We start from the raw sequence: 14274 nt of genomic DNA on the forward strand, positions 1-14274 counted from the left end.
AGATACTATAAAGAGGGCATTGTCAATGCTGCTGTAATAATGTTGTCGGTGGACAAAGCGTCAAGACAAGAGGTGGGAGCGGGTATAATTCTAGTGACACTTAGCTTGTTTCTTCTCTTACCTTCCTCCTCTCATGTCAAATAACGTAAGCACAGCATGGACCTATTACTTGCTTGATCTAACAGCGATCTACGTCTAGCAGCAACAGGATTTCGACGACGGCGACGATTACGTTCCTTACGTGCCCATCAAGCAACGTCGATTGGAGAAGCTACACAAATATGCAACACAGCGACGAGTGGTTGATCCATCACCGAGAGAAGAGAATGACGATGACGATGCGCAAGGCACTGGTCCTCGTGGTGGTGTGAGTTTACTTGATCAGGCCGTCGAGCAGCGACGAAAGTATGGTGTTCAAGGTGTGTGTGTGTATATATATATAGCAAATCAGCCTATAGGAACGCATTCGATATTGATATGGATATCATTCAATATAGAAAAAACTGAGGAGGAGAAGCTGCTCGAAGAGGAACGTCGTATTGAGGAAGCACAGAAGCGACACAAAGCTTTGGTATCAGTACAGGAGGCTGCGGCTGGTGTCCACTATACCGAACCAATGAAGACAAGGTAAACTCGATCGATTTGTTGTTGTTCATGCAAGGTATTCATATACGATGATTTCAGTTGGACAGCACCACGCTATATCCGAGATGCCCCAGAAGAGGAACATCAAGCCCTTCGCAACAAGTATCACATCATTGTAGATGGCAATAACCCTGTACCACCAATCACCACCTTCAAAGTAAGTTTGATGGAAGGGCGTAGAGGATGATGATAATAGACTAACACATGTGCGATTATAGGAAATGAAGCTGCCATCTCCTATACTGGAATATCTAAAAACCAAGAAGATCATGAAGCCAACACCTATTCAGATCCAAGGTCTTCCTGTGGCGTAAGTAATGAATCAGCAAGTTGAGCGGTGGGAGGATCAAGGATGCAGTATTGACGTAGGGTCATGTTTACAGGTTGGCTGGTCGAGATATGATTGGTATTGCGTTCACTGGATCTGGCAAGACACTTGCATTTTCATTGCCTCTCTTGATGCAAGCTTTGGAAGCGGAGACAAGGTTACCATTAGTAAGAGGCGAGGGACCTATTGGTATGATCATATGTCCATCGGTAAGTGAGGATCCATTTCAAGATAGGGGGTGCGAGGTAGCTCACGAATCCCATTTTCATGCAGCGTGAATTGGCTCGACAAACGTATGAAAATTTATGCACAATGGCGGACAGCTTGGCAAAGGGCGGGTACCCAGCACTACGGTCCTTACTATGCATTGGTGGTATTGATATGCGTGATCAATCCGACGTATTCAACAAGTAAGTATTTTGAGACAAGGGATGGGTTGAGCAGTGCTAACATCGGTCATCTACAGAGGCATTCACATGGTGGTTGCTACGCCGGGTCGTCTAATGGATCTTTTGACAAAGAAGCGATTCAATTTGGATCTTTGTACATATCTCTGTATGGATGAAGCTGATCGCATGATTGATATGGGCTTTGAAGAAGATGTGCGAAATATTATGTCATATTTCAAGGTAAATAACAACAAAAGCGGATCATCAGAGAATTCCATGGAAACTTATATGAAGTAATAGAGCCAACGACAAACATTGTTGTTTTCGGCAACTATGCCCAAGAAGATCCAAGAATTCGCATTATCCGCATTGGTCCAGCCACTGATTGTCAACGTTGGAAGAGCTGGTGCAGCAAATTTGGATGTGATCCAAGAGGTTGAATATGTCAAACAAGAAGCTAAAATGGTGTATCTGCTCGAGTGCTTACAAAAGACTCCTCCACCGGTAAGTGATGTCACATCCGTATCCGAACACGTCCTTTACTCATCCTCGTGCATTGACAGGTTCTGGTGTTTGCTGAAAACAAGCACGATGTGGATGATATCCACGAGTATTTATTGCTCAAGGGTGTTGAGGCTGTTGCAATTCATGGTGGCAAATGTAAGTGTGTGCAAAGTTATCCAAATGATTGGTACTTTGGCTAACATGTATTGTATTGTAGCCCAAGAAGAACGTGAATTTGCAATCCGATCGTTTAAGGAATACAAGAAGGATGTGCTGGTAGCTACGGATGTTGCATCAAAGGGCTTGGATTTTGCCGAGATTCAACATGTCATCAACTATGATATGCCAAAGGAAATTGAAGATTATGGTATGTTTATCATGAACATCACTATATCAAGACACGTTGTTAATACTTTATTTAGTGCATCGTATTGGTCGTACGGGTCGAAGTGGCAAGACGGGTATCGCTACAACGTTTATCAATCAACATTGCTCTGAACAAATTCGATTGGATCTCAAGCATCTTTTACGCGAGGCTAAGCAAAAGGTACCACCATTCTTAGCAGCCATGGAAGATCCATCAGAGAAATATGGCTTGAGTGGAGGTAAAAATGACATGATAGCAACCAGGACAAGATGATTTGACGCTAACTTATCATTATAGGATGTACATTTTGTGGTGGTCTTGGTCATCGTATCAATGAATGTCCAAAATTGGAGCAACAACGACGACAGCAAATGAGCGGTATCATGAGTGGACGACACGCTGGTGATCGCAATGACTTTTAGAATGACGTATCCGTATTTAAGCTGTAGAAATCTCTAAAATACACGGACTTTCGATTTCTTTTCTATCTCTGTGTGTCTTATATCAGGAGGGTTAACTGGTCCTAGATGGCCTCGAGTCCCGTTTTAGAGCCGACATTAGGCTGTTTCGATACCAACAACACAGGACATCAAGACGTGAAAACGTTCTTGGAACATTGTGGGCAGTTAAAATACTTGGAAACCTTTATCAATGAAGGCTTTGAATCCACAGCAGCGGTAAATGCGTAGTTTTTTGTTGATCCCTCTCTTTTTGTCTTAATATCTCCGTTATGTCGCAAATAACATAGCTTATTTTCTTTTTTGGTATCCCCATTTTCTGCATTTCGTTGTGTCCATTACAGATATGCGAGGTTACAGAAGATGATATGATAGCAATGGATGTCAAGCGCGGTCATCGTCGGGTAAAGTGTTGTGAAAAAAAAGAGAAGGAAAAGAAAAAACTTACTTTTTCCTAATCCTTTCATCCACCCCCACTTCCCTATCCAAACTCCTTTCCCACCCCCAACATTAGAAGGATATAGAAGAATCTAATGTGGCAGACGACTGATTTGTGTATTGAAATGTATAGATGATCCAGCGGCAAATTGCAGCTACACGGGGCATCATGCCAAAGTACCCACATTCAGTTGCATCAGGTAAGTGCATTATTCAAAAAGAGTGGTGGTGATGCCATCATTTCATTGATACCATCGATGTATTTCTAGAAACTTCTGCATCGTTCTATGATTCTTCTACGATGGTGGATAACACCAGCACAAGCAGCGGCAATGGCAATGGCAAAAAGCGCAAGTATCGACGTCATCCCAAACGTGACAAGAATGCACCCAAAAGACCACCATCAGCCTATATCATGTTTTCAAATGAAATGCGTGCAAAGATCAACGACAAATCAAAGACGTTTACAGAGATGGCAAAAACCATCGGCGAGCTATGGAAGAACCTCGACCCCAACAAAAAGCAAGCCTATGAGCTGGAAGCCATGAAGGCCAAAGATGCCTACCAAATTGCTATGCAACAATACCGGAAAACATCAGAGCATAAGGTAATGATCATCATCCATCATGCAGATGTGGATTGTTTAACATGCCGTGCGTTGTTGTATGGGCTCTACATAGGAGTATCAGCAGTATCTTAAAGAATTCAAGCAAAAAGATAAAGACAACAACAACGATACCACCATTCAACAAAAATCAGAATCACCCAGCAGGTAGGTTGTGGATGATACTATCGCATCACAATGATGAGGATTCTCATGAAGATCATCATGCAACAACAACAACTACTACTACTAGCAGTGGAAGCATGGCCGATTCAAGCTCGAACAATGGAACCGATTCACAACAAGTGTTTTTGGTTCAACTTCCAAACAAGTCTTCCGCTGGTGCTGGTGACAGGTGGTTGTGATGGAGGAGGAAAAAGGGCAGCAGGAAAGATATTGGAGAGATGTATCGTGCTTCGCCACGACCACTAACTTGGATAAAATCTCCATGTCATTTTCACACACAGCGATGACAGATCATCCCACCCTCAACAGCCAGCAGCAGCAGCAGCACAACGACATTCAAAACGCCGGCAAAGAGCAAAAAGCGATGCATCGGCATTGGTTGACGGCTCGTCTCAGCAAGCAAATGAAAGGCCATCCGAAGTACGAAGAAGAAGCAAAAGGTGTTGATCATCTACACACACACAAATCACCACCTATGAACAAGTAACCATCATCGTCGTATGTAAATGAATTAGCAGGGGCTCGTTTTTATTGTTATCTTCTCTTCTGGTACCACCACCCTTCTTGATCTCCTGTGTTTTCAATACCCTTCTCGATGCTCTTTCTGCTAAAAGTCACATTACCCAATTCATTCTTAAAATTACGCACGAGACACACACCAACGTACTCTTTATAAAGTAACCTGAGCTTAAGGTTTATTTTTGTCCCTTTACAAAACATCGCACTTGTACTAATTAGGCAAGACGATTACGCCATTGTCGATCCTGGCCCTCATGCTAATTTCCATGTAAGCGTTGACAGCAAGCGTGAGCAGGTGCACTTGTTTTTGAGTTACCGGCATAGCTTTTGTTGCCCCATCCGCTTGTAGCCTATTATACAAACATCGTATTGTCATACGTGATCACAAATAAATATCATCTTTTGGATCCATTACGGTCATCATGGGTGGGGTATCTATGCGGTGGGCCCGTGCTGCATTATTAGATGGTGGTTGTTGTTGTTGTGTGTATGCGTTGTGAGCACCCGATCCTCGGCTCTCATCACCTTATGGATTTTGTTTACCACCATTATGTTGTCCCAATGAAAATCCTCGATGCATGTGTGTATAGCTGTGCGGCTCAACAACAACCTCCTGTTCGATGATAGTGCAATGGGAATTTAACAGCTGCTGCTGTTGTGTGATGTATGGCAGCAGCAGCAGCATGTTCCTTCAACTACCAATCCCGGGGTGTTTCAGCAACCCATGTTTCATACTGCCAAGACTTGAGCACATCAGCCTCTGGTCATGTGAGTGATCAAATGCTGAGTAAAGGAAAGAGTTGAACGTATAGGGATTGCACATTTGGCAAGTTGTGGTACCTGCCTGCATACAAAAAAGTTACATGGAAAGCGTTTTCATCATTGTCCCAGGGCTGGTTTTTGTGAACACTGCAGGGTCTGTGAATTGCATCCAAAAAGGCCCAAATGTTTCTTTTTTTGGGACAAGAAGGATACATGATCATACGTTTTGCCAAGGCAGCCATGATGCACATTAATGGGGATTCACGCAAGAAATAAGCTATTCATTATTGGTTGACTGGCTTGAACCCAATATAGCCTAATGGGACACAAAGATCTGCAATAAAGGTCAGGTGAGATTAGTGAATTAGCTGCAAGTGTGTGTGCACAGCAGGATTTTTACGCAGTAAAAAATTTCTTTGGAATGCGAAAAAAGGGGGACAAGAGAAAAAGGAGAGAAACCAATCAATGGTAAGGAAGCTGCATGTACCAACAACACCACAATTGGGTTGAAACTCATTCTTTACATTCCCACACAAAAAGCATTCACACACACACATCACCCATATAACCGGTCTCCCTTACAAAAGGAGGTTCAGGAGGCAAGCAAATAGGGGAAGCGGAGGAAAGAGGTGTAACAGATGATGAATGCTGGTGGTTGGCTGCCGTCGGATCTTGTCTGTGTGTGAGCCGATTTTCATCCAATGGGATGAGTGGGCTCTATCACACAGCAGCAAGCCGAGAAAAAAAGGGTCAATGGAGTGAGGCACTTTACGATTGGCCCGAAATTACTCATCATGTGCCAAATGCCAAATTCAGGGTAGGGCACGGTCGTTTGTGTGCAATCCACATTCATATACTAATTTATAGACGCGATCAATAATGTGGGTGTTGTGTATTTCCTGTGAGAGGGTACACAATAATCAATGAAGAAAACAAGGAGACATGATGTTGACGAGTAATAATAAGGAACCAATGTGAGAAATGACGGCAAAAAAAGTGCCGCGGAGGCGAGTCATTTTCGGCTATATTGCTCTATGCAATGGCTTATAAGGCGCATCACACATTGTAATGCTCCGCTGCCCTGTGTCCTCTATTTCTATTATCCACCGTGGTCCATGATGGGTAGTCGGCAGTTGTTCCGAAAGAAAGCGGCAACAACTCATACTCTCCACGTTCCAGAATTAAAAAGATCCATCACTCTAATTCTTCAGCCGTGTCACCGAGACGATCGCTGTCGAACCGGAGATCTAACAATGCACGAGAAGCCTTCACATTAACGCTGCACTGGAGCACGTGTGACATTGAGCCGACCGCCTTGTTACAAGGTGTCGTGATCTTGATATGGTAAAAAGGGTGCTTATCAGACAACATCGATGAGGATCTCCAAGCAAGGTAAATCGCTCACAGCGAGAGTGTACGTGTATGTCCTATACCCCTTACATAGCCAAGTTGGCAATTTTTCTTTTAAAAGGGCGTTGTGGCTTGTCAACAGCAGCAAGCAGCAAGTAGCAGTTTTGCTATTAATGGGTGGTGGGGCGGATTGGGTGCTGTCGGTATCCACGACTTTAAGGAAGATTAGTGCGTTTCGCAATGCGGGTGAGTGATGAAGTCAGTGTATCTGATTGGGAAACAACTGCAAGATGATGTGCCCAATCAGATACGTGCATAGACCATCGCACGCTCAGGGGCCAAAATGGCGCTGATGTGACGGGGTCCCGGGTTAGGAAAGTGTACCTTTACATCGCATATATAAAACAGCTTCCCCCACGCAGCATTTGCTTGCTGAAACCACGCCATCTTTTCACATACTCACATCACATATTCAACATGAGCGATACAAACTGGTGCACTTATTGTGATCAAGCCATCAACTCTTTTTCTGTAAGCATCTATTTTATTACATTTCCCATTCATTCAAAAGGTCAATGCATGCTAACAAGCCCCCCCTCTTCTTCGCTTTTAGAATTCTCTCTACTGCTCTGAAGAATGTCTACGTGCTGATGCACTAAATCACCATCCACTTCTTGGTTACGATTGGCATGAATTCAAGGATTTTCCACGATCAACGCCATCTTCTTCTGCGTCCTCAGTCGTCTCATCATCTTCATCCGTATCATCGTCATCATCATCATCATCCTTATCATCGCCTACTTTATCACCAATCGCTCTTATGCCAAAAGGTCCTCGGTTGTCTCCACCAGCATTGGAACTCGAACCTGCCATTGCCAAGCCTGTGTCAACGTCTTTACTATCATCCACCAACAAAAAGAGCATCTTCTTCATTTAAACAAGTTTCCCACACACGCCATGATCCATACCTAAATCCCATTCACGCACTCCTCCACACACACACGACGTATATATACACACTCACACACCCATCCCGAAAAGAAAAAACTGCATTCCACTCGCTTCTTGTATACCACCCACCCACCAACCAACCATGCATATGTTTGTTTTTTGTTGTTGTAACAATATACCAATTTGTCTTTTTCGCCTGCGCACAGTGCTTGTGTCACAGATGTATGATGCTTGTTCTTTTTTCTCCCCACACTGATGTTCCCAAAAAGAATGGCTTCTATCATAATCGACAACCACCATAACCACTAAACTTTTTTTCCTCCAATTGACGTAATAGCGGGACCCGACTAACTGGCACACACGCCAATATGGGGGTCGACGGGGCTTCGAGACCTCTTTTTATGTCTCAGCTACATACCATTCCTCTCCCCCCCCCTTTCACCCAAAATCGCACCATTTTCTTCCCAGAGCCGCTTCCGATAACCGAAAATGCCGATGCGTCATAATCAACCGATGCCATGACCAACATGTTGTAATGCATACGTTGTATATAAATATATTTTAGTCCAGAACACCAGCACGTTCCATCAATGATCGTAACAAGCTTTGACTATTCTCGACAAGGTCACTTGGGCTATCGTATTCAATCAATGCACCCTGATCAAAGACCATCACCTATAGAATAATAATAGTGAGCATGAGTATGTCATTTTGCATCTCCCCCCCACCCACCCAAACGGCCCGACTACTTACGCGATCATAACGGTGCACACTTTGTAGCCGATGAGGTATTACCAACATGGTCTAGAGCCACAAACGTCTGTGTGTTAGTTGCATTGCGTCTATGTTTGCATAGCTTTTCATCTTGTTACCGATTCTGAAAACTCTTCTTGAATAATGGCATGGACACTATTTTCTTCTTCAGGAGTCAATTGAGCCTCTTCAAAAGCAATGAACCGTGTACAGTCGCGCAGCAGTGCTCGTGCTATGCATAGCAATTGTCGGTGTCCCACAGTCAGCGTCTTGCTATCCATGTCAAGATCATGAACCACAAAACTGGGTATATTCTTTGCCGAAGGCGATGATGGTGATGCTGCCAAATGGACGCGATGTAATGCTTGCCATAACTCATAGTCATCGTATTCACCAAATGGGTCCAAATTGCTACGTATCTAAAAAGGATCATCATCATCATGAGTGCTTTCATTCTTTGCCCCATTTACAACCTTCTTACCGTGCCATTGCATACGATGCCATCTTTGGTGACAAAAGTGATACGTGAGCGTAAATCTTCGACTCCGATCTAGCAATGACGATATGGTTAGCCTGTCAACGAGGGAAAAAGGGAAAAAACCAGACTTACCCAAGCAATGTTTACGCCATCGATTTTGATCGATCCCCGTGTTTCCATAAATTGAAAGATACTTGCCAAGAGAGCGTGTTTCTCGGCCCCAGCTCTACCAACAAGTGCCACTTTTTCTCCAGGTAGCACATTGAATGAAACATGCTTGAGAACATCCTCATCATCTTGAGAAACAGTCAAGTCGCGCACCTGAATGCCTGCAGATGCTGGCCACTGTTGGGGAAAGAAACATAGACCCGGGTCAGTTACATGTAACCAAGTCTGTAGCTTGTCACTTACTGCTGCTGGTGGGCGAGAACCTTCTACAATCCCTGGTGGTTCACATGCCATCCCAACATATTCGTTGATCCTTTCAATCGACTCAAAATGCATATCCACCGTAGTTGATTGCCGCATCAACCAATAAATATACTCGAGTAGACTTGTTGCAAAAGTAAGCGCGATGCCGGCCAAGCCTGCATTAATCTTTTTGTAGATCAAAAGGACGCCAATAAAGAGCGATAGCAAGGATCCCACAAGTTCAACGCGTACAAATAGCCATCGATTGGTGGTCCACAATGTGTAAAAGGCTCGCATGTTTTCATCCAATAGTTGAAACATCTTCCTCATCATGGCTCGTTGTTCATGATATGCTCTGATGGTGCTGAGTCCGCTCAATGTATCCGAATAAAGGCAGTAGATGGGTAGACGACTGCTTGCATTGAGCTTCTTGAGTTCTCTTGATGTACGTATGTAGACAGCACCAATGTAATAATAGCATAATGCTATATGAATAAAACGCTTGAGTCTTTGATTCTTCTTCTTTTTCCCACCCTACATTCATTCCTCTCCCTTACCGGCAAAGACACAAGCAACATAAAATTCAGGGAGAATGACGCCAATCGTGATCACCACGCCAGCAACACCAAAGACCGTTTGCAGCAAAAAGTTGACATGCCATCCAATACTCGAATCCACTGTTTCAATATCCTTGCTAAACCGGCTCATGATTTGTCCCGATGATGTGTTGTCAAAGAATTGTACAGGGGCTCGGCATACGGATCTCAATAATGCCAAGAATAGTCGATTGGAGGCGCGTAATGATCCTCGATACTGCACCACGGTACGAATAAAGTTACACGCCACGGTAAAAAGGCATAACGTCAAATACATTGCAATGTATCGATTCGTTGTCCACCATGTCTCATTGGGTTCTTGTTCATCCGCCGTTGACCATATCTGTAAAATGAACCGATGGCATGTTAGCCTAGTTGACCCCAACCCCAATGTATTGTGTGTGTGTGTGTGCGTGTCATCCCCCACATATCTCGCATGTGTGTGTGTATGTGTGTGTGCTACCTTCCTTTAACCAAAAGCTTTCCGAGATGCTGCAAAGCCGAGCTAAAATGGTAAACGCGATTGCCGACATCCAAAACTGCCATCCGCCACATGCTGCAAAATAGGTCGCATACGCAATATCTCTTGACTTGGCTTCATCATCATGCATATCATCATCGGCTGCACGAATAGATTCTCGCATCACCGATCCTTCGTCATAAACACTGTCATCCGCAAAGGCATTTTCAATCTCAAAGAGGGCATCGATACGATCATCATTGGCAATTTCCATATCGCCTGGTTCCTTCATGGTGTTGTCGTTGAGAAAGTTCTCATCGCCTTGGATTTCCATCAAAGTCGCCTTGCCATGTTCCATTTTCACCAACAATTGAACATGCCGTAACCAAAGATTGGGATGACTCGCTACCAGGATAATGGTCCGATCCTTCATCAGCTCACCGAGGATGCATTTATCACGTAGATAGGCAGCCGTATGCGTATCAAAGTTGGTGAAAATATCATCAATCAACACTGTCTTGGCTCTTGAGTACACCGCACGTGCCAATGATATCTTTTGTTTCAAGCTTTCTAATAAAGCTGTCAGCGAATAATCCCAAAAGGTACATACACACATCCTCCCACTTTACCTGAAATGGCAGCTCCTCCTTCGCCAATAAGGGTAAGGTCACCATTCTCAAGAAGAGACAAGTCCTTGAGCAAATCACATTCATGTAAAAGCGTGCGGTATCGTGTATCATCCCACGTCTCAAAGAAAAGAATGTTTTCTCGTACAGTGCCATGCTGGATCCAAGGTATTTGTGACACATAAGCCGTGCGGTACACAAACAAAGATGCATTGACTTGATCACGGATAAAGTTTGTGTCTGGTGTCAGATATCGGGACGGAAGGAAGGCGGTTCCGGTAACCGATGGCATCTCTCCCAATAAAGCACAAAGAAGGCTTGTCTTGCCACTGTTGCGTTGACCAACAATCATTGATATTTTGCCACCAGGGAAGATCAAATCAGGAACGTGCAATACAAAAGGCAATAATAGTGATGATGATGAATGGCCATCGGCTGCTGTTGCTGTAGGTGTCACAACATGAGGAGGAGGAGTATTGTTGCCATGCTTATCATGATGGGCGGCGGGTTCTGTTGTTGCTGCTGCTGCTGCTGCTGAAGTGGCGGTAGTTGATTGCCATTGGAACATTCCCACTTTGAAACCAGCTTCAATTTGTTCGATATAAGGTCTAGCCGGTTGTCGATTTTGTTGTTCACAATACTGCTGTTGCTGATTATCCGGTGCGTGGCTAGAATCGGAATCAGAATCGCGCTTGTCACCAGAAGTCAAGAACGCGTTGATATGTCCCAAGCTGACCTTTGCGTCATTGTACGCCATCACCGCCTGTGGCATCACATTCAACGGGTCCCGAAGCATGCCAAACAACACAATGCTTACAAACGCAGTGCTATAAAGATCCATGTTAGGGATATAGCACCACACAAATTTTTATGCCTGGGTACTTGCCTTGGATCCAATCGATGATGTTCAACCAACGTGTACCAAGCAAACGATATCGTGGTAACAAAGACGGGAGTTGCAAACCAAATCAAAGTGAGGATGGTGTTTTGGGTGTAAAGCTTGATAAGCTTGACAAGTTCATCGTCACGCGCATTCTAAAAGATGATCATGAGTATCGCACCCGATGCCAATAAATGATATCATCCTTTACCGTAATGACTTGTTCCCATTTTCTTTCCCATGCCATGTACTTTGTCGCCTTGATGAATTCCAATAGCTCCTTTACTAATCGAATACGCCATGATTTGGCCTCTGATAACTGCTGCTGCACATTGACAAGCTTGCGGCTGATATAATGGGTGGATGGTAATGCGACAACCATAACAACGAGACCAGCGAGAAGAGCGTTGCCAAGGATGTAATACAAAAATGCGACGCCAGCAAAGATTTCCAAAGGACAAGTATAGAATATCTATGCATGAAACATGTTAGCATATGAAATCATGATCGTGTTCAGCAACTTACATGTAAATAAGATGCCAATTCAGCAAGACGTTCTGTATCATGGCTCATCAAGCTCGCTTGCTTTTGTTGAATATCATCTTCGATATCATCGTGCTCCATGTCAACGGCCCTCGCATTGGATCCACTCAGCTTCAAGGTGTGTGCATAAATCTCGGAATTGAGCATGTTGGTCATTGTAACGTGCCAACGACGTCCCCATAAGAGTGTTTGCGATGCCACCAAAGTACTGATCACATTGCAAATAAAGATGGTGGCACAATAAAGATAGCCTGTTTGTGGTGGATAGTCGTCAGGATTCTCAATATAGGTCAACAACTTGTAAAGGAAGAATGGATTCGAATAGTGTAATACAACAGCAGCGACAGCAGTGATGAATTGCAAGTGGATGGATTTGCGATTGGCTCGATAGATACGCATCATGAGGCTTTTGGAATCAAGCATGGATCGAAAATGGCGGTAGTTCTCTTGTGCGCGCTGTCGAAATGGTAAAGCCCATAATTGTTCACTATCCAATGGTTTTTTGAATCCTGCATACAAAAGGCTATTCATCCAGCTGAAAGTGACAGATGATAATGGTGATGCACTTGCTTCCAGGCTCAAGATACGTCCCTGATCATATAGACAAGATTAAAAAACCTTGATCCCTTCATCCCTTCATGGGTGTTGTTGACACTTACACTCCGTACCACGCGACCATCATGAAGCACAAGGATCCCATCTTCAGCATCATCGATATCCAATAATTCCCCTTGATCCAATTCACCGGGAGTTGTAGCACATATTAACCAAACTGTAATACAAATGGCAAGGTCGACGACAGCAAACGACTTTTCTGTTGTAGCTGAAATGATCCAATCATCGTCTGAATTGGTGACAAAATACGAAAAGGCACGAACGATAGCTGATGTCGAAGCAAGAGTGTAAAATACAAGGAAATGCGGGTTGTAAAGCGTGAATTTGGATGGTGATACTGGGTCGGCAGGTGTAGTGAATGATTTGATGACCAAGATGAGCATATAAAACTAGGAGCCATATATATAAGATATTTGAATCCCTGTTGTCGTGTTACTATGAAACTTACTCGGGGTATTAAAGCTATCCCAGGATCCACAACCTGATACAACGACGTGCCGCATTTGCTTGATCCCTGGCCACGTTCCAGAATAGCACTCTCTAAGCGCCAAGCAAAGAGAAACGCCCAGCAGCTTATCTCGAGAAGAATCAATACGAGCAACACCAAACTACGCCTAAGTAAAGCCGCATCCTTGGTCGTTGGTAATCGAAGGCAATAGGGATCTAAACGATGCCTTGCCGACCGCCAATTTTGATAGTGTCGATATATGTTGAACGCCAAAGAAAGCACCAGAAAAGTAAGCGGCATAACGGCGTCGAGCGATCTGCGACATTTTTGTGCAAGTGTCAGGAACAGCACTCGGCAATGTTGACAAACTCACGTCTCGCGGGTGCAAGGGTCGAGTCGCAGATTACGAGGATCGTACTACAAGACACAAGAGAAAAAAAGAGTAGAGGATCAGTTTCTTGATAGCTCCATGTCTCGTGTCAGGGTCGCATGGTGTGTGTGTATGAGAATGTCCATTACATTGGTATCCGCCGTACAGCCACAGAATTGCGAAGCGAATTTCATTAAAGGTCGTGACCCACTTGCAAGCAAATTAAAAGGAAGAAAAAGAGAAAGAGAGAGAGAAAGGTATGAGAGTGAAAGAGGGCAAAAGGAGGCAAGACACACAAAGGGTTGTTGCGGAGAACGACATGGCTACTTGTAACACTTGAAACGTTCCAACGACCCAATTCCATTTATTCGTGTGCCTGGTGTGGGTGGGGTGGCTGTGAGAGCACTCTGCTTATGAACAACAATGATCCATTGTCGTCATTCCGTGATCATTCTTATCCCTGATGTTCTTTTCTTGTGCTACCCTACCGTGGAATTCGGGACGCTATAAACCTCATGCAGCCATAACGACGAACGCGTTTCTTAGTGACATGCATGCGACTAATGCAGTTGTGTTTTGATCTGTTGGATCCA

The 14274-nt window shown here is 44.1% G+C and overlaps 4 protein-coding genes across 4 annotated transcripts; 3 read left to right on the top strand and 1 right to left on the bottom strand.

Annotated features, from left to right (window-relative positions):
- Positions 1–133: 133 nt before the first annotated feature.
- Positions 134–2655, top strand: O0I10_006423 (uncharacterized protein; the record flags this gene model as incomplete). The annotated part of the gene is made up of 13 exons (XM_058486451.1): positions 134–145; positions 200–419; positions 498–627; positions 685–802; positions 864–955; positions 1029–1182; positions 1247–1383; positions 1440–1602; positions 1663–1866; positions 1926–2022; positions 2084–2233; positions 2289–2471; positions 2531–2655. 13 exons carry the CDS (start codon positions 134–136, stop codon positions 2653–2655), a joined length of 1785 nt encoding a protein of 594 aa, XP_058342808.1.
- Positions 2656–2760: 105 nt separating this feature from the next.
- O0I10_006424 (uncharacterized protein) lies at positions 2761–4098 on the top strand (the record flags this gene model as incomplete). Its single annotated transcript, XM_058486452.1, has 6 exons — positions 2761–2910; positions 3036–3095; positions 3263–3329; positions 3399–3736; positions 3810–3901; positions 3990–4098. 6 exons carry the CDS (start codon positions 2761–2763, stop codon positions 4096–4098), a joined length of 816 nt encoding a protein of 271 aa, XP_058342809.1.
- Positions 4099–7027: 2929 nt separating this feature from the next.
- Positions 7028–7487, top strand: O0I10_006425 (uncharacterized protein; the record flags this gene model as incomplete). Its single annotated transcript, XM_058486453.1, has 2 exons — positions 7028–7081; positions 7164–7487. The coding sequence occupies 2 exons, from the start codon at positions 7028–7030 to the stop codon at positions 7485–7487; spliced, it is 378 nt and encodes a 125-aa protein (XP_058342810.1).
- A 575-nt stretch (positions 7488–8062) lies between these two features.
- On the bottom strand, positions 8063–13875 carry O0I10_006426 (uncharacterized protein; the record flags this gene model as incomplete). Its single annotated transcript, XM_058486454.1, has 16 exons — positions 8063–8176; positions 8255–8305; positions 8374–8673; positions 8736–8804; positions 8865–9077; positions 9144–9628; positions 9701–10110; positions 10214–10769; positions 10829–11652; positions 11712–11860; positions 11917–12177; positions 12231–12839; positions 12908–13252; positions 13312–13627; positions 13685–13728; positions 13831–13875. 16 exons carry the CDS (start codon positions 13873–13875, stop codon positions 8063–8065), a joined length of 4791 nt encoding a protein of 1596 aa, XP_058342811.1.
- Between the last annotated feature and the right edge of the window lie 399 nt (positions 13876–14274).

This window comes from Lichtheimia ornata (assembly GCF_029851405.1).
Source record: "Lichtheimia ornata isolate CBS 291.66 chromosome Unknown scaffold00028, whole genome shotgun sequence".
Taxonomy (NCBI): domain Eukaryota; kingdom Fungi; phylum Mucoromycota; class Mucoromycetes; order Mucorales; family Lichtheimiaceae; genus Lichtheimia; species Lichtheimia ornata.